The 19,138-nt window shown below is 35.2% G+C and overlaps 2 protein-coding genes across 4 annotated transcripts; both read right to left on the bottom strand.

The window, feature by feature from the left end:
• Window positions 1-131: 131 nt before the first annotated feature.
• krt1-c5 (keratin, type 1, gene c5) lies at window positions 132-10,698 on the bottom strand. Of its 2 annotated transcripts, XM_048189380.1 has the most exons (10): window positions 10,541-10,698; window positions 9,801-10,239; window positions 9,609-9,691; window positions 9,350-9,506; window positions 7,173-7,337; window positions 6,898-7,023; window positions 2,514-2,731; window positions 2,343-2,368; window positions 1,415-1,526; window positions 132-1,082 (listed from the first exon to the last, which is right to left on the bottom strand). In XM_048189380.1, exons 2-10 carry the CDS (start codon window positions 10,194-10,196, stop codon window positions 1,040-1,042), a joined length of 1,326 nt encoding a protein of 441 aa, XP_048045337.1. In that variant the 5' UTR covers window positions 10,197-10,239; window positions 10,541-10,698; the 3' UTR covers window positions 132-1,039. The 2 variants fall into 2 exon arrangements, with proteins under 2 accessions (XP_048045337.1, XP_048045338.1); XM_048189381.1 differs by lacking the exon at window positions 132-1,082 and having other exon boundaries at window positions 1,411-1,526; window positions 2,498-2,731.
• A 3,076-nt stretch (window positions 10,699-13,774) lies between these two features.
• lhx6b (LIM homeobox 6b) lies at window positions 13,775-18,781 on the bottom strand. 2 transcript variants are annotated; one of them, XM_048189379.1, is made up of 7 exons: window positions 18,055-18,781; window positions 17,814-17,939; window positions 17,516-17,637; window positions 16,820-16,923; window positions 15,952-16,040; window positions 15,671-15,766; window positions 13,775-14,102 (listed from the first exon to the last, which is right to left on the bottom strand). In XM_048189379.1, the coding sequence occupies exons 1-7, from the start codon at window positions 18,055-18,057 to the stop codon at window positions 14,001-14,003; spliced, it is 642 nt and encodes a 213-aa protein (XP_048045336.1). In that variant the 5' UTR covers window positions 18,058-18,781; the 3' UTR covers window positions 13,775-14,000. The 2 variants fall into 2 exon arrangements, with proteins under 2 accessions (XP_048045336.1, XP_048045335.1); XM_048189378.1 differs by having other exon boundaries at window positions 13,777-14,102; window positions 16,820-17,040.
• Between the last annotated feature and the right edge of the window lie 357 nt (window positions 18,782-19,138).

The raw sequence follows: 19,138 nt of genomic DNA, 5'->3' as shown, positions 1-19,138 counted from the left end.
GCCCCTGTAAGCTCGCAATGGCATTTGTTACAATAATAATAATCACAATGGTAAGGCAGAAAAAAAATCAATAATGTTTCCTGAGTTTCTCAGGGATAACAGACACCAAACAAGAGTCAGAATACACCGTGGCTGATCAGTCTAAACTTTATTGTAAATGCTTTATTCCATGTATCAGTATGTTTACCCATCTGCACAATGGTTTATATGGGATAATATGCAGGGTGCAAGATGCTGAACTGTGACTCTGAGCATTTCACACACCTTTATTTGTCAGATGTACACTCTATATCCATAGTTGTGAAAAAAAAATACTTTCATGCCCCACGATAATGAAAATGAATAACTGAATGTGGTTCTTGGTGCTTTTGTTCTAACACTTATCCTAACATTTCCATAATATGAGCTAAATGTTCATAGATGTATGTTTAGTATGAAATACTGCAAATAAAAATGATAAATACAGACATTTCATTCAGTATTTTAGTTGTAGTAATCTTTTAGTCAGCACTGAAAATGAAGAAAATGACAAATTCTGACCTGCATCCATTAAGATTGCCAATAGAATTATTCAACGCATTCACATCTAATCTTTGCACTGTAGCATTTACTGAAAGCTAGGCTGTTTATGACTTTAATACATTTGTTAAGTGCTTAAATTGTTATATTTCTGGGATGTCAAAAAGAAGAGTGGAGCTTATCTGAGCAAACCAAAGTAAAAGCTCTTGTTTACCAGGACTGCGATGAGGTGGGAGTATACTAGGTGTTTCGCCCAGAAACCCTCACAAAAGCAAGACATTTAATACCACAGAGGTTTGGTGTCAGGGCTTTTTCAGTCATCGTTCTTAAAGTGAGGCTGTCTTGATTTCGGCATTTGGCTCAGTTTCTCACACTGTGACCAGACAGGTTCAAATCCCCATCCACAGCTACATATCATTTTTCTACCATGCACTTCCTCAAAAACTAGTACTTCATTCAGAATATCAGCTAGTATCGTATGTATTTAGTTTCACTGTGTGACTTTCGGTCTGTACTACTTTTAAATGACCCGCTCTATTGCGACTCGCCTTACAGAATCAGACCTAAAGAAAGTGAAGAAGAAATAATATCAGTGCACAAGCTTAACAGTGAATAGAAATGCAAGAGAATAAAAAGATATTTATGAGAGAGTGTGAAGATGTAAAGACTTGTTATAGTTTTTATGTTGCAATTTCTACCACCCATGATGAATAAGAGGTAGAACAAATCAAGACAGCTGACACATCACTACTTTGTAATAACTGAAATGTTTATTCACTTTTTTTGGTGAAATGATGAACAGATCGCTGATAATAGTCGTGTGATATTTTGTGCTTTGTCAGTGAACAGTGGACACTTATCACAAGAATGCGTGTCACTTTTCAGCCAGACTCACTTTTTCCGTTCTTCAATCTGTTCAACTTCACTGGATTCATCCACCACCTTTCCATTTACCATGGTCTGGGTGACCACCTTGACAATCTTCCTGGTTCTCACTTCAGGCTCTTCTACAAAAGGCAGAAAAAAACAACGGTAAAACTAAGAGGCATGAGAATTTATGCAAATTCAGTGTTTTAAACCTTTAAAACTACTCAAGTGATCTTATTAGGAGATCACTTCCCTTAATGTATTATGCCGAGTAACACTCTCAAAGAGTTGTGTATAACTACACTTGATGATACTGTTATAGGGGAGAGTGGGGCAAGTTGTCACACTTTTTACTCTAGTAAATATTTCTCAGGTGGGTTTATTTTTGAAAATAAGACCCTTAATGACTTGGAAACAAAAAAACAAAAACATTTTGAACATTTCCATCATTACTGACAAAAAAAAAAAAAAAAAAAAAAGTACACTGATTAGCAGAACATGTTGTCGCACTATTATATGGGGCAAGTTGTCATGGGGGAACCAGTCATAAAACAGCCTTTCAGGAAAATTAAGTTCAGTACAATAATTATGACAAAATCTAAAATGTAATGTACAATATTAAACCAAATGTAATATATAAAGTGGTATATCAAACCATTGTTTTAGCAAAGAACAGTTATAAGTAAAAATTTGTATTAAATAAAACATAAACACAAGCAACAACTTAATAGCTCTAGCTGACATTTTACTGAAAGAACTTGATACTGAAGCTATGACAAATTTATGATAGTGTAATTTTCGATTGTAGGAAAAAAATATTACATTTTAAGAGGGTTTTTGTAGATGTTACAGAACCACTGCTTGAAAAAACAAGCATCAACATTATATTTTAATGTATTAAATAAACTGAACTGTATCTTGAGTTTATAGTCTTAGAACTATCCATTCATACTTACTTTTAGGAGTGGGCATCTCTTTTATCCTGAAAAACAAAAAGGAAACAAATGTCACATCTGATTTTATATGTCAGAGACGCTTAATTCTGTATCATCTGTTATGTACTGAACTGTAATGTGTCAAGGGAAAACAGCATTTTTCAGCTTTGAGAAACCTTTCTCAGTTCTTACACTTCCTCTCCATCCAGCAGCCTTCGGTAGGTGGCAATCTCCAGCTCCAGATTCTGTTTGATACGCAGTAACTGCTCGTAATCAGTTTTGATTCTTTGCATGTCCAGGCGCAGCTGTGAGAGTTCGTCCTCCAGCTGTGTAAGTGTGCCCTGAAGACGCTCAATCTCAAGCGTGTACTTCTGATTCGTCTCTCCGAGGTTCCCCTCAAGAACACCAACCTGAGGTGAGCCATAATGTTCATAGTTAATTCAGCTCAAAGTTTTTGAAAGACATTTCCTATGCTTATTAAGGCTGCCTTTATTTGATCAAAAATACAGTAAAAAGAGTAATGAAATTTACTTTAATATATTTAAAATTTTAAAGCTGAAGCCATTACTCCACTCTATTGTCACATGATCTTTCAGAAATTAAATGTATGTGCTCCTCAAGAAATATTTATAAAGTTACAAAAGATTTCTATTTCAAATACATGCTGTTATTTGGAATTTTCTCTTTATCAAAAAATCCTGAAAACATTGATATAAGATGAACTGTTATTAAGAATTGAGCATCAAATCAGCAAATTATGATGATTTCTGTAGGATCATGTGACACTGAAGACTGGAGTAATGGCTGCTGAAAATTCAACAGGAATAAATTACATTTTAAAATACATTGAAATGTATTCAATCAAATAAATTGTGAGGATAAGATATTTCTTTTTAAATTTCACAAGCATTAAAAAAACGTATTCTCTTTTTGACTAGGAAAAATAAATAGTCAAGATCTGTGTGGTTACTGACATTCTTCCAAATATTTTCCTTTGTGTTCAGCAGAACAAAGAAATTCTTACAGGTTTGGAACTACTTGAGGGTGAGTGAATGATGACAGAATTTTCATTTTTGGGTGAACTATCCCTTTAAGCTGTTTTTAAGTAGATAAATGTTTTAGGTCAAAACCATTAATATAGGTGATCACCAAGAATGAATTCAAGAATTAAAATAATATCAAGAATTAACTGCCCTGTATGTGTGAACTACAAGTTGAACAACCTGTCTTTATCACCTGTCACCTGTCATCACATGTATTACAGAGCGATTTTTTTATACAGGAGTAAACATCTATGGTCCTTGTTTGCATGAGGACGAACAGCAGATGGAGGGGACTGTGGTTTCCTGTGCTGAAAAGTTAACCTTGACATGTTCTCTGGATATTTGTTGACAAACTATGAACTAAATGATTGCAGATGATCTAATTAAAAACAAAATCCAAAAAAGGTGAAAAGAAAACTCTGCAAGAATATGATCCCCCTTTAACCGAAGGATAGAAGATTGACTGTTTGAAAAATGTTTATCCAAAAAGATTTACAAATGAGTATATAACATAAGCAATTAATCGAAAAGAAGGTTGGAAAGATCTTTTTTTCTATAACCTCTTGAGTTCAAGCAATTCAATCTTGTCCACCATAGAGGACATTTGTAAATGGGTATACAGTATCATCATCCCAACTATACAAGATACTGAATGACCTCCCTTTTGTTCAGAGCTTTTCAGGGACATGTTATGGTTGAGGCTTTGGGATATTAATTTCCTCTTTGTAGTAAATGGCATCCACTTTTTATGGATAGAAAAAAAGTAAGTAATTAAAATATTTTCACTGAGCAATTTGTCTGGAAACTTTGTTGTTATCTTGTATATAAAGCTCTCAAAAATACTTCAGAACATTTTAGAGATTAGAGACTGTTTTTTCCTCTTCCCAGGGGTTGAAGATCTGGTTGCAACAAAAGAATATTTGAGATGTATCAAGAATCAAGTTTTCTCTTTCTCCTTCAAAAAGTGACATTGCCTCCTTAAATATCATATATCAGGGATTTTCAATGGTTTAGGAACCCCCAGCGGGCAGCAAGAGGGTATTTGATGGTTCATGAAAATGTTTTTAAATTTTTTTTACAAAAAGTATTTTTATATCACTCAAGACAAAAATATTCCCTTAAATATGTTAATATTCAACCCGATCACATGAGAATGTGTATCAATAGTACGCGAGTGTAATCTTGTAGAATATATACGCCAAAATGAGTTTTGGTGTGCATATGATACACAGTTTTTTGCATGCATATGATACGCACTTTATGGCGTGTATATAATACGCTTGGTAGTCTTGGGTAGGATTAGTGGTGTGGGGTTCATGCCTATTGTACGCCATAAAGTGCGTATCATATGCACGCCAAAACTCATTTTAGCGTATATATTCTACGAGATTACACGCGCGTACTATTGATATGCATTGTCATGAGAATTTGATGTTGCTATTGCATAGTGAAATGTTGCATAGTGAAATGTTAATCTCAAATACAGATACACTGGATGCCTAAAAAGTAAATCATTTCCAGATAATATTTTAACAATTAGGTTTAGATCTGAATTTGTCTTGTTACTTGACCATATATATATAACGGCCATACGCACATTCACAATAGAGTCGAGTTCCGGCATAAGGATGACCTCTGACCCGGCAAATGATATGATGTAGGACGTAGCTCCTCTTCTCTTATATCAAAATCCTCCAACATTTTTTCTTTAAAACGTGTCATTTTAGACTTCTAATATGTGGCCAACATTTTGTTTTGCTCTATCCTGTATCCTTGCTTCCATGTTTGTCATTTCTCACCTTAGCTTACGCTACGCCAAAGTCCCTTTAAGACAAGTCATTTCACTCGGCGGCCATCTTTTAAACGCCTCTCGGGCATCCTGGGCATCATGCATCTCCTATCTCTTTGAATGGGGAAACATCAAATTCTCCAAAACTGTTTACCAACCTTATACGATTAAATTTCATTTTTGAAATCACCAATGAAATCTGACAACAACAGTCTCATAAATGTTTTTTCCAAACTCTCAAATCATGACAAAAAACTGTATTTTTCAGGCTGGATCAAGCTAATGCGCATGCGCACACGCGTCTGACTGTTTCTATAGGAACCAGTGCTTCTAACGGCCAATGACTTTACCAGTCGGCGATTGGTTCTTATTTAGAAGGCGGGACTTATTCCGCCATATTGCGTGTTACACTTTCTCCCATTCAAAACAATAGACCAATTTGGTGTTTGCAAACAGCGATGACGTTTTTTGTGGGCGGAGCCTAGCTGGTTGCAGAAAATGACAGTTGAGCAGTAAAAGTCTATGGAAGCCACGAAATAAAAGAATAAAAAAAGTTAATTTAGAGTTTATATCTCACAATTCTGACTTTTATTTCTCGCAAATCTGAGTTTACATCTCACATTTCTTACAAAGAAAAACAGAATTGTGAGATATACTCGTTATTCTGTCTTTTCTGAATTGCAATTTATCCCGCAATTCTGACTTTTTCCCCCTCAGAATTGTGAAATAAACTCACAATTGCGAGTTATAAAGTCCGAACTGGGAGTAATAAACACGCAAATGCAAGAAAAAAAAAGTCAGAATTGTGAAATAAAAAATTATGTTTAAAAGTTATCTATGTAAAATATTATAGGTTTAAATTATTTTAATTATAATTATTTCATGCTGTAACTGCTATGTATGTATGTCCTCTGAACTGCATATGTAAATATTATGTAGACTTACTGTTTACATCAAATTCCTGCTTTAATAGTAGACTAATCCTTGCAGGTGTTGTCAGTCCAGTCTGTGAAACGTCTCCGTTTAGCTTCAAAGGACGTTTTCAACGATGGTTTTCTTTAAAAATGAAGACTATATTTTTTGCATTCCGATTCCAACATCCAGAGGCACAACAAAACATTTTTCTCTTATTCTGTGGATTTTGCACATTTTCCTTCAATTGCTACCGCTATTTTTCTGCAACCAGTATGCGCGCGCAGCTGCAAGTGACGTAGTTGTGACGTCTGCTCCAAAGTGGTCTATACGAGTGAGATGTCTTGTGTTATTCTACAGTCTTTGGCTACGCCTACGTCATACGTTGGGTCAGAGGTCACCCTTCTTGTGAAAGTGCGTACGGCTGTTGTCGGAAGTCAGTGATTATAGTTCATAAAGTTTAAAATATGGATATTTTTCTTATCGCTTTGTTTCAGAAGGCATTTATTAACCCACTGGAGTCGTATGGATTACTTTTATGATGGATGGATGCGCTTTTTTGGAGCTTCAAAAACTCGGGCACTATTCAATGCCATTACAAATCTGGAAAGTGTCAGGATATTATTTAATATAACTCCGATTGTGTTCGGCTGAAAGAAGAAAGTCATATACACCTAGATTGGCTTGAGGGTGAGTAAATTATGGGATAATTTTCATTTTTATGTGAACTATTCCTTTAAGGCGTGGTGAGTTCCTGGCTTTTCTTTAGTCACATGTTTTCCCTTTGACCAGGTAGAATGCAGCAGTGAGGATAAACACTCGTATATTTCACCTGTTTGCGCAGACTGTCCAGTTCCACCTCTAACGCCTGCAGGAAGCGTCGTCTTTCATTGAGCTCACTCTGAGCACATCGCAGAGCCTCGTTACTCTCCTTCACCTCCGACTGCACGTTCTCCAGCTGTCGCATATAAACCCACCACACGTGCTTATTGTTTTACAGAACACATATTCGCTCAAACACACCTGTGTTTGCAGTGAAATCATCAGTCTATAAATAGATGATTGGGGTGTGTTAGCTGTGGAGTCTGTGTTGGATTGTACACTGACCTTCTTCAGATACCACATCTCAGCATCCTCTTTGTTCTTCCGTGCGATGCTCTCGTACTGCACCCTTAGCTCTGCCATGATGGCTCCCAGGTCTGGGCCCTGGGCTGCGTCCACCTCCACGTTCACTTGCTCGTTGGCTAGACGGGACTTCAGTGTATTCTTCTCCTTCAAGGAGACAGAAAAGTCATTTACAATATCACCAGACAGTATTTATACACTTAAGCACTTAAAATGTAGAAATTGCATTACACTCTTAACCCTCTCAATACATTCAGGTCCAATTTGACCCAGAAGAGGTAAACTTCAGGTCATGTAAATATGCTGATTTTTTTATTTGTTTGTTTATTTTTACATCTATTAGTTAGATTTGTTTCAAATTACTTCTGTTAAAATACATTTAGCCTCTTTCCTACACTCACACACAGTTTTCCTTCCCACTGGGAATGCATTTTGTTTATAAATGCACACATGCACACACAAAATAATTCTGAAATTGAAATAAAATGACAAATTAAATTAATGTCTGTTAGTAGATCAAAAATTCATAGACCAGAAAGAGGGTTGAATTTAAAAAGTCCACATTTCACTCTGATGCCACCTATGAATGAACCATTGCCGAATGTAAAGTAGATTCAGGCTATTTCTTATCTTTTCTCATCAAGTTTATGCAAGTAAAATGAATATATTTTGTTTGAAAACATTTCAGAGTAATACTGATGTTGTTTTGTGAGAAGACTGTTTTGAGCTGTCATCCATTTAAATCAATCATTGAGTTCATATGGTAATTCTCATGTGCTCTTATAAATTTCATATAATATATTCAAATATAATTTCTCATAAATATTGATAAATATATTTTATTGCATCACACTGGTTTTTGATGTAGTTCTTGTAACATTTTAAATTTCAAAGAATTTATACATTTTTTAATTAAAAATGGGGTAAATAAAGTAATAGCGTGTTAAAAACATGGTAACATTCAAAACTAAAATTTTAATTTTAATTTTTTTTATTTTTAAGATGTTCTTTACACTAAGAAAAAAAATGATTCTTTTAAGAACTGTTCTTATATGGCATCACTGCAAAAAAAATCTAATAAAAATAACATTGGAACCTTTATTTTTAAGGGTGTAGATAAAATATCAAAGCAAACATATGTTTTTGCAAACAAATGATATCAGTTTTTTAATACTAATAGGCCTACTAATACTAATGGTCATTTTTAGTATATCATCACTATATTTAAAATACCAAACATATTTTTGTGAAGTTTTATTTGATAAGTTGTGCTATTTATCTTTAAAAATAAATGCCAATTGATTTGATATTTTGTTATATAATGCAAAGGTCATATATTTTTAAGTGTGGCTGAAGTGTCCTAATATTTGTTGTACAATTGCCTATTTGCACTCTTAATTGTCAATGTTCTGCTCTGCAGATGCTCATTGTAAAGTCATTAATGTGTTTAGGGCATAGTTATTATGGTTAACTAATACTAAAACCATAAAAAAAAAAAAAAAAAAAATCTGCTAAAGTTAAAACAGAAAATACAAAAAAAAAAACTAATTCAAAGTATTAAAAGAAATCTATAATAGTATCTCAAATATGCTAAAATAACATTGGTTTATGGTTAAATGCTACATTTCAGTGGAGCCACACCTGTCTGTCCAAACACTTCTTCCCCTACTCTATATGTTTGTGGACATGGGTGTGTGTGTGTTTATGTGTGTGTTTTACACACTGATTATTCTATATATTTATCTAAACAAGAAGTTTGATAAAGGTGTTGCTATATGTGCTATATTGATATTTGACTACTGTGAAGGCAACATGATCTTGCTCAAAACATATCTATGTAATAGGGTATAACTAACATTATCATCACAATATGTTTATCTGTCTATTACATTTTTATATTTATATTGAGAAGTGGTTTGGTTAGGGCAATAAATATATGCATATTTATATAGCATATAGCATATTTGCAATGTATATACATATTTAAAGGATTCCTAAAGAATTTTATAAGTTTCTAAATCTATGTAAATACTTTTTAGGTGCTGTCAATATGTCCATATTGTAGATTATATTCATGTAAACACAAAAAATGTATGAGCAAACTTTACAAACACCTACAAATATTAATAAGATGATGTTTTATAATGTCAGTGTTTAACCTCATCATGATTCTTCTTCAGGAAATACAGCTCCTCTTTCAGACTGTCCAGGTCTCCTCGAAGGGTTGCGATGATCTGATCATGATCAGATTTCGCTCGTCTCAGAGCATGGCAGTCTCTCTCAACCGACTGGCAAAGGCTAGCTTCTGCCTCCCATCTGTTTATAAAGAAATAATATACCAATTAAACCTAGAATTTAAAAAAAAAAAATGGCTGAATTGATCTTTCTTAGGGATTATAAGAAAAGAGCAAAACTCACTTGACCCTAAAGTCATCTGCTGCAAGCTTGGCATTGTCAATCTCCAGCATTATACGAGCGTTCTCCAATGTCTTTTTCCTCACCTAGAGAGCAGAAGATTGATTATAAGTGTTTGTAATGACACCACTGAACATTCCTGCTACTTTATTGTCTACGAGGCAATTTATCTTAAATTCCACTAGATCATCAAACCTCTTGTCCGATCGCATGTGCTTGAGCCATCAGTCCCTCAATGTCGTGACCCTTGGGTGCTCGCTCAATCATCAACTGTTTAATCTTCAGCTCCAGGTCAGCGTTAGACTTCTCCAGAGAGCGCACCTTTTCCAGATAGCTGGCAAGTCGGTCATTTAGACCCTGCATGGTCTCCTTCTCACTGGCACCAACTCCCATACCATTCAGTGAGAGGTTGCTTAGGATGTTTAGGCCATTTCCCAGAGAGGTGGAACGAGACAGGGACAGAGTACTGGCTGAGGAGAGGGACACTGGGACTTTAGAGCGTCCCCGAACCCCAAAATCACGCATAGACATGCTGGAGAAAGACGGCTGCCGTCCAAGAGAGTGACTGTGCACAGAGAAGCTGGAGGTCATTGTGCTCGCAGAACCAGAGAGGGAGTTTCTGTATATATGTGATCTGTTGGAAAATAAATATTCATTGGTTGTTATACTCTGAATGCAGCTTGTCATTCCTTCATGCATATGAAATCTATTAGAAAACCCAGAATACCAATAACTTTCCATTCTTACCTTTCCACTCTTCATTTGCATATGCTTAAACAGATATTTAATATTTAAGGAGATATTTAATGCTTTTAACATTATCCTGCAGTGAAGAATTAAATTTCGCAAAAAACATTTTAATGACAAAATCAATGGTAATTTGGCTGCAAATAAAATAGATTAGAGACTTTGTGAATATGAAGTCTAATACTTACATGGATTGTATCCAAATGTAGTGCAGCGCCTGTGTGAGAAGAACTGGTGGCTTTTATTTGTAGTTGCTCAGGTGATATATATGCTTGGACTCCTCCTGAAGAGCTGTTGACTATGGAAGCCTATTGCCAGCCAATCACATCCCTCCACAGGTAAAGGATATTTCCTGACTGAAACCAAAAAAACACAATGATATTCTCCCAAGGCACCATCCACAGATTACATTGCACATTTGATTTTGAAAAATGTTAATAACAAATTATGATGCTTTCATGAAACATATGCTAAAAGACATAGTATGACTTACACACACACATTTCTGAAAAAGTTTAATAAAATGAAATTCAAAAGGATCAATTGTTGTTTTGACCCCAAAATATCTTCACATTAGAAAATATGTTCTAATGTGGAATATAAAAGATTAGGCTCCACTTTAGAAAGGTTTGAAACAACATGATAGTGAGTAAATGATAAGAGAATTGTCATTTTTGGATAACCTAACCCTTTAAGATAATTAACATTGACAATTAGCCTACTGTTTATAATAGAAGTGACTTCATATCCACTGTGGGACAGGGTGTACTGTAATAACCACAACCCATTTTTTCTGAACCTCGTGTAACCTGATTTGCTTTAGAGAAGGGGGAAAAGTCCATTTTGACACTATTCAGTGCAGGTACAATGACCTGTAACATGAGAACTGTGCTTCACATGGAGACAGTCCTCTAAAGCCTCACTAGCCAGGAAGAAGCTCAAACAATGAAGAGACTGAGAGAGAGCAGAAAGGAAAAACCTATGAGAAATGTTTCTATTTGGGGAGGAGGTTGACCTAATTACCTAGTTACCACACATTGTGACTGAAAATCTGAATTAATTTTTGAATCAAGATTCAAGATTTGATTGTCAGTGTTTTTTTATCTTTCATGACGCTAACAAAAAATAACCTTACCATGTTTTTTGGACATTTACTACAGTAATACCGTGGTATTCTGTGAAGTATACATGTATATACCTGTGAAGTGTAATAGGGGTGTATAAGATCTTGACACCATGGTACTTTGATCTAAACCATGGTACTAAATTATTGCCACGTTCATGGTAGATATCAAAGTGTCTTGGCCACCATGGGCCCTCTATTTAAATAGATAAAGTACATCAGTAAAGGCGAACCTTCCATTACAAATAACATGCACTATTGTAAATAGAGTCAGCACCATCATGTGGCCACAACTGAAATTGCATACTGATGTTGTGCAGGGATAAAACAGCCACTAAAAATTATTTACCTAGCTTATAAACATATGTTAACATATGGTGAATATACAATGACTATTGCTGATACCGTTATTCTGCAATGATGCATTAAATTGATCAAACATGACAGTAAAAACATGTATAATGATACAAAAGATTTATAATAAATGTTGTTCTTTTGAACTTTCTTCAAAAAGTACTTAAAATAAATCAAGGTTTTCACAAAAATATTAAGCCACACGGTTTTCAGCAGTGACAATAATAAGAAATGTGTGTTGAGCAGCAAATCAGCGAATGATTTCTTAATGATCATGTGACACTGAAGACTGGAACAATGACTGCTGATTATACAGCTTTGCCATAACAGGAATAAATGACATTTTATTAAAAGAGAAAGTATTTTAAAAATGTAATAATATTTCACAATATTGCTGCTCTTGTATTTTTGATCAAACGAATGTAACTTTAGTGAGAGTCTTCTTTCAGAAACAATAAAACGTCTTATCAGACTCAAACTTTTGGACGGAATCGTTTAGCAAAATAAATAAATAAAATAGTTAGCTTAAAATGGATCAGTATAAATTGTACATTAGGTGCACTGCAGGAAAGAAATTACCTATAAATGATTAGGAAGGACAAGCCATTTTAGATAGGCGTTTGGTCATTTTGACATTGTAAAGCTTAAGTGTGTCCAAATCAATACAAGACTTTTAAGAAATGGTGGCATTAATGGGCAGTGCAGTAAATCAATGCATCATGCAGTATTCAGCGCCTGGTACTGCCTGCCTGGTCACCACTGAATTGTTCACTGGATGAATAGTTTAATGGTCATTATTTGATTGGACATTTTATAAATTGTGATTGCCACTAAACACACAGAAAAAAAAATGGTGACTTTCAACACCCAATGGAATTATTACATACCAATGAACATGAGTGAATAAAAGAGCTTGATGGCTGTATTATATTGGGTCGTTAGATGAACTGACAGATAATTGACAATTATTGCTAGAGTGCAAGAAAACAAATATCGCCAGTCTGTGGATTTTGCAGTCAGAAAATTGTCCCAATTTTTAGCAATCAGACAGACAGAGACTTGATAGAAAGATGTCAAGCTTTGCATTCTTTTTTTTCTAGCAAGTGAATACATAAGATGAAAAAAATACACTTCAACTATGACAATTAGAATAGCCTAATTCCAATCAAGTAACAATGTTTCACAGTTCTTTTTATCCATCTCACATGTTTTGAGACACTTTTAGCATCAAATTGGCACCAGACATACTACTATTAAAGATGTTAAAAACAGTGTTCAGTATTATTAAAGAGACACCCTTTTCACAATTTACAGTAATATGATAACTTTCAAAGTCTTTTCAACTCAATATTCGCTTATAAAGGTTATACAGCTGTATATACCTGCTATAGCTAATAATTGGAAATAAATAAATACAGAACCATCTAAACTGAACTGATGTTTCTTGATGGATTGTTAAAAAAAATTAACTTTTTAAATGTGGTATTACACTATCGTTTGAGGTCAGCATTATTTTTTAATGTTTGTAAAAATATATATATATATCTTATGTTCACCAAGGCTGCGTGTGTCTGACCAAAATAAAAACAGTAATATTGTAAATAAATAAATACATATTATTACAATGTTAATATATTGTTTTATTTTTTAAGATATTTTAAAATGTAATTTATTCCTGTGATGGCAAAGCTGAATTTTCAGCATCATTACAGTGTCACATGATCCTTCAGAAATCATTCTAATAGGCTGATTTGCTGCTCAAGAAACATTTCTTATTATTTTCAATGCTGAAAACAGTTGTGCTGCCTAATATTTTTATGGAAAAGTGTGATGCACATTTTTTAGGATTGAAAAATAAAACAGCTTAAGAATAAAAAAAGCATTTTATTTATAATAGAAATCTTCTGTAATATTACAAATGTCTTTATTGTCACTTTTTTACTGTTACATCAATATAATGCATCCTTGCTAAATAATAAAGTAATACGTTCTTGTAAAAAAAATTTTTTACTGAACTCAAACTTTTGAAAAGTATGTATACAATCAGTACTTAAATCAAATACTCCCCACATAATTGTTATACATCAAAAGATATCAAGTAGCACAGATGCTGAAATAGTGGGCAGTCTCAGTGAGTCTCAGGTCTCTGAGGGCAAGAAGTACTGGTTATCTTACAGAAAGGGCCTTGCGGAGGTCTGGTATCTGTCCTGTGGAGAAACGCTGTCATGAAGTGGGTTCCTCTTCTGTCTGGCTCTACAGTTTTGGAACCAAACCTACAGGAATTCAGTACTACTTATTACAATTACATTCTTCATTTAAAAAAAAAAAGAAAAGAAAAGAAAAAAAATTAACATGCTAAAAAGAATATAGGGACATTTAAGTAGCCTTTTTAAATGTGCCTTAGAAAAAGAAAAAAAACATTACTGGTATGCATTTTAAGATATGTCAGTGCAAGCTGCTTTCAGTTAAAGCTGCAGTCCGTAACTTTTTTTGGTTAAAAATGATCCAAAATCAATTTTTGAGCAAGTACATAACCAGCCAGTGTTCAAAACTATCTAATTATCTTGTCTCGATTCACAATGGTAAGCTTGTAATAATGTTTTATAATAAGAGCGACATGGTGGATTTCCGCGGGAAATTCGAGCATGCAGCAGCTCGTCTTTGCATCATTACGTCACGTCTGTAAACAGAAAGGAAGGAGTCCAGGCTAATCGGTTTTATCATGTGAGGATGCTGCTGGTAGCGGCACATTTATAGCCTTTTCTCACAGCAGCTGAAATAATTAAACTTATCATTTTGATGGCGGATTGTAATCCAGAAAGGTCCAAATGACAATCATCAGTGACAACTGGAGATTCACCCGTAGTCAAAAGCAAAACACTTCGGACTGCGGTGGGAGTGGCTACAGAAATTGAAATCTACAGGTAACGCTAATATACACTAAATACACAGTCATGCAATGCTGATGTTGTTAACATTAACAATTTGAGAACAATATAACAGTAAAAACAATTTGCACGGTTTGGCGTGATCCGAGCTAAGCGATCGTTAGATTTAATCATCATTGGCAGCACGATTTATTGTAGGCCTAATGCTTTTTTCCTCAGTTGGTCAGAACAAAAGTGGCAGACATGTTATTTAATTGTTCAGATGATATTTTCCAGTGAAAATTCTTATATTGGTCATATTTTCAAGATGTAGAATCTGTGATTCTGAAATACAGTATCCACACCAGTGCGGTGATTGACAGCAAACATTAGATTCATCCGCGCTGATGAGCTGTGCCGAGGCACAACGCACGTACAGATAACTGTTCTGCATATGACTGCAATTGCAGGTTTCAAACAGAGATGGCAACAAAGAGGAAAAATCGCGGACTGCAGCTTGAAAGGGGACAAATGATGAAAATCTGACATTTTTCCAACTCCGGTTTGAACAAAGGCTGAACACCATTACTGACAATCAACATTTTGTCTGCGTGAGATTCTCTAGCTTTGTTGTAGTTAAGCAACTGAAGAGCGAGCTGTTAAAGCTCCGCCCTCTTCTGGAAAGCAGGCAGGGAGCAGCAGCTCATTTGCATTTAAAGGGACACACACAAAAATGACGTGTTTTTGCTCACACTCAAATGGGGCCATTTTGACAAGCTATTATAAATGATTTGTGGGGTATTTTGAACTGAAACTTCACAGACACATTCTGGGGACACCAGAGATATTATATTACATCTTGTGAAAAGGAGCATAATTAGTCCCCTTTAAGACAGCTCAAACATTTAGTCTAGGACTAGGCTTAAACCTTGTCTGTGAATCCAGACATAAAAGCTTAAGCCTATATTCTGTACCTGTATGACTCTTCTGCTCAGCCCAGTCATGTCTGCCAGCCTCTGCAGAGTCTGTGCATCAGGGTTCTTGTCTTGAATAAAGTGGGTTTGCATAATCTGTAAAAGATATAAACCCAATCTGATATGCAACGATTTATGAGTAGTAAACATTTGTTTGTGTTTTAGGATGAGTCCTTGGAATCGTTATGCTTGTAAAATCATACACGCATGTAATACAGTAGTTCTGTTACAGTCCCTTTCCTTCTTTTACCACAAGTGGAGAAAAAGCATCTGAAACGTACCTGTATTTGTTCCGAGGTGAATGATGTACGAGGTCTTTTAGGTGGCTTTGGGAGATACTGTATGGGTATAGCTCCGTACAGATCATTTCCTGTTGTGATACAAATGGCCTCATTTTAAATGTTCCCCATATTAGTGTATTCTTGAGAGGATGTTGTTATTATACATTGATCAGGCATAACATTATGACCACTGACAGGTAAAGTTAATAATACTGATTATCTCTTCATCACAGCATCTGTTAATATTAGGCAGCACGTGAACATTTTGTCCTCAAAGTTGATGTGTTAGAAGCAGGAAAAATGGGCAAGTGTAAGGATTTGAGCGAGTTTGACAAGAGTCAAATTGTGATGGCTAGACGACCAGGCTTTTCCAAAACTGCAGCTCTTGTGGGGTGTTCCCGGTCTGCGGTGGTCAGTATCTATCAAAAGTGGTCCAAGGACGGAACAGTGGTGAACTGGCGACAGGGTCATGAGCGACCAAGGCTCATTGATGCACGTGGGGAGCGAAGGCATGTGGTCCGATCCAACAGACGAGCTACTGTAGCTCAAATTACTCGAGAAGTTAATACTGGTTCTGATAGAAAGGTGTCAGAATACACAGTGCATCGCAGTTTGTTCCGGGGCTGCATAGCTGCAGACCAGTCAGGGTGCCCATGCTGCTAACATCTTGGTGCCAGATACCACAGCACACCTTTAGGGGTCTAGTGGAGTCCATGCCTCGACGGGTCAGGGCAGTTTTGGCAGCAAAAGGGGGACCAACACAATATTAGGAAGGTGGTCGTAATGTTATGCCTGATCGGTGTATGTAAGACATTGTTTTAATGCCCTTTTCCATTGGTATTATGTATGAAATAAAATAAAAAATTACCATTGTCTGACATGCACTGTAGGTTTAGTAGCATTATGTCATAGTGAATGCGACAGAGAACCTGGTTCTCCATCAAGCCGAATTCTTCCCCTGTAGCAAGCTGCCTTTTACAGAAGATGCAAGCGAAGCAGGTGAGATGATATATGTAATTTCCTGCCCTCCGAACCCAGTCATTTGCATTGACTTGATGGCCACATCGAACACATTTTATGCCAAAAGTACTGAAAAGAAAATGTATTATTTTCTTGCTGGTATACATCATTCTGTAATTATGACATTTGTCACAATAATTTATAAGAACTAGTTTGACCAACTTGCAGTTCACCAAGGGGTAATCAATGTTACACCAATCTACCTTTTTATGTAATGGACTTTAAAAAATTAGGACCACTCTTCAAGAAAACAAAATAGTGTCTTAACTTTTAAGACTAGTCTAAGTGGTTTATGCAACTGGACCCTGATGTTAAACTCTTTTTATTAGTTAACATAATATATTAAGATAAAATGTTGCCTGTTTCATCATTAAAATTAAACCTTTTATAAATGGAAAGTTTACTATAAAATTACTAAAAACAATTTTACAGTATAATGTTATAAGCTCATGCAGTAGGATATCATTGTCAACCAACACACTATAAATGTAAATAAATCCTCAGAAATGGAGGAAACCTTGTCGAAAAAAATGAAACACTTTACCTGTTATAATCCGTTCTACAGAAAATCTCTTTATTTCTGATAAAGCAGCTGTTATGGTGACCCAAGGACACTGCGCACACCGAGCACTGCAAACATTTCAGATGCCAAGTTAATCCATTCACCTGCGAGAAGAAATAACGTTAAATATCGTCTTTAAACGCTCAAAAATATTTCATTTGTCGTATTTATTTATTATTATACTAATTATAGTAGAATTAAATGTACATTATATGTTAACAAATGTATTATAACTATTTTTTATCCTTTTTATCGCCGTCATTGTGAGGTCCAAAAGCACCTTCAGCACTTGTCTGTCCACAATTTCCGTCCCGCAGCGCGCGCATATGAATGAGGACGATAGCGATGAACACCTTGATGTCAGAACAGGCCGTTTCTCCCTCAAACTCGGACAATGATGGTTCGACTTTGGAAAAATATTTGTAGAATACCTACGTTAAAATCTGTTTCGTAATAAATAAGATTTTATCATGGTTTGGCAGTCAAATTAAAATAAGAGAAGACTTAGCCTAGTTACTCACCATTTCTGTGCGCGAGGATAGCCTACTTGAAACGATGAGGAGACTGGGATTTAAAACTCGTCCACACAAACCTGAATATGGAAGCTAATGCACTTAGGTCCAATTATAACAGAATTATCGATTACACTCTTAACCTCTAAGCCCTTCAGAATGATTATCATTTGCCATATAATAAGAGAACAGAGAAAGTCCATACAATTAGGATGACTTGAAATGTTCATGATTGGAGACAACCAGAGAGTAAATTCCAGCTGTCAGTCACAGGCAATAAGGCCATCATCAAAGAACATAGACAGGAAATTCAATGCAAGCATTTTGCCAGACAGACATATATCATGGAGTTCAGTTCACAAGAAAAAAAGACTTAAAAGATTTCTTGTTATAAGTTTTATTTTATATAATGCGATTATATTATTTTATTCATTGTATTTCAAATATCCTTGAGAGATTTAGATCTTTAACCTCTTTAGTGCCATCTATCTATTAATTAAGGGGTTCCGTAGTAAGCTGATTTGCTTGATGGTTATATGCGAAAAAGAGCAAATTTAATCAATCTCTATAGAGAGAAGCAGGAAAAATCCTCCCTTGTGCCTTTTTACACGCATTTTGGACAGAAGCAATGACTACATGATCCGACTGTAGACTGTGCCTTAATTGCTCAATTATGAATAATGAAGATTTTGGACACGAATAATTCATTTTAATAATAATAACTGTTCAGAAAGAATAAAAATTATATTTATTAAAGAAAACGTCAAAATTAAGTTTGAAACAGTCAATAAATGTGTTCAGATTCGACGTGCGCTCACGCGCTCTTCTCATGTGCGTGCATGCGATATGAGTAATTCGAATTTGAGTTGCTATAGCGACGCATGTTATGAATTCTGACTGAATATATACACTCGAACCGATCACTGTCTGTTGGTTGAGAGACGAGGCGAATTTACAGACTTTTGCAGAGTATTTTCTGTGCGATTCTTGTGACTTTGAAGCTGTTCGGAGGATTTCTGAGAGGAGACTTTTATTCTAGAAGACATCGCAGGATATATCCTTTTTATATAAAGTTATATTTTTGAAAGAGTTC

Source organism: Megalobrama amblycephala, linkage group LG4 (genome assembly GCF_018812025.1).
Source record: "Megalobrama amblycephala isolate DHTTF-2021 linkage group LG4, ASM1881202v1, whole genome shotgun sequence".
Classification (NCBI taxonomy): domain Eukaryota; kingdom Metazoa; phylum Chordata; class Actinopteri; order Cypriniformes; family Xenocyprididae; genus Megalobrama; species Megalobrama amblycephala.
Note: the sequence above shows the minus strand (reverse complement) of the source record. Positions and strands in the feature narration are given on the sequence as shown.